The 806-nt window shown below is 53.2% G+C and overlaps 1 protein-coding gene across 1 annotated transcript; it reads left to right on the plus strand.

The window, feature by feature from the left end:
* The first annotated feature begins 380 nt into the window (after positions 1-380).
* On the plus strand, positions 381-806 carry LOC120680984 (agglutinin isolectin 2-like). The gene has a single exon (XM_039962546.1). The coding sequence runs from the start codon at positions 381-383 to the stop codon at positions 804-806; it is 426 nt and encodes a 141-aa protein (XP_039818480.1).

Here is an 806-nt window from a genome sequence, read left to right on the forward strand (position 1 = left end):
TATGTATGTGTCTTGGAGCTACCGTATAGCTCTTGGTTGGATGCAATTCCTTAAATTAACCCTGTACTCCCTTATCAAAAACCCTATACTTGTTGAGTAAAAAAAACTATATACTTGCATCCGTGATCGAATATTCTTTCTGAAAAAACATTTGTCGTTGTTTATACCGAAGGCATGTGCCTCCCAGAGACTTGATTAGACCGGAGTGACCGAGGGCTTAATGCTTTAGGGTGGTTTGAACACAGTGAAGGCGGGATTCGATATGATACCCGGTTATTATCGCAGACAACACTAGGTTCCAAAGCTCTATATAAAGTGGCCCTGGCGCATATGATCATCAATTCATCATCATATATATGAGGAAAGCAAACCAACTCAAGATGGCAGAAAATTCACCGAAACGCATCATTGCAACAGCGGGCCTAGCCGCAAAGATCCTGGTGTTGACGGCGCTTGCCCTTGTCTACTTGGCGGCGGCCGCGGAGGCCCAGGCGGTGCCGACCTGTGGCTTCCAGGTCGGTGGCGCTGTTTGCGGTGACGGCCGCTGCTGCAGCAGGTTCGGCTACTGCGGGTCCGGTCCAGCCTACTGCGGCTTCGGCTGTCAGAGCAACTGTCATGAGGGTCCTGCGCCCGCACCCACACCCACTCTCGCTGGCGTGGAGCTGGTGAAGGTAGGTGAGCAGTGTGGCATTCAGGCTGGCGGCGCCATGTGCGCTAACAACCTCTGCTGCAGCCAGTTCGGCTTCTGCGGGCTCGGCGCCAAGTATTGTGGCGTTGGCTGCCAGAGCCAGTGCTCGGGGCCATGA

This window comes from Panicum virgatum, chromosome 7N (genome assembly GCF_016808335.1).
Source record: "Panicum virgatum strain AP13 chromosome 7N, P.virgatum_v5, whole genome shotgun sequence".
NCBI lineage: Eukaryota > Viridiplantae > Streptophyta > Magnoliopsida > Poales > Poaceae > Panicum > Panicum virgatum.

What these genes read in the sequence shown, in the direction of transcription:
- LOC120680984 (XM_039962546.1), top strand. Translation starts at nt 381, where the DNA reads ATGGCAGAAAATTCACCGAAACGCATCATTGCAACAGCGGGCCTAGCC.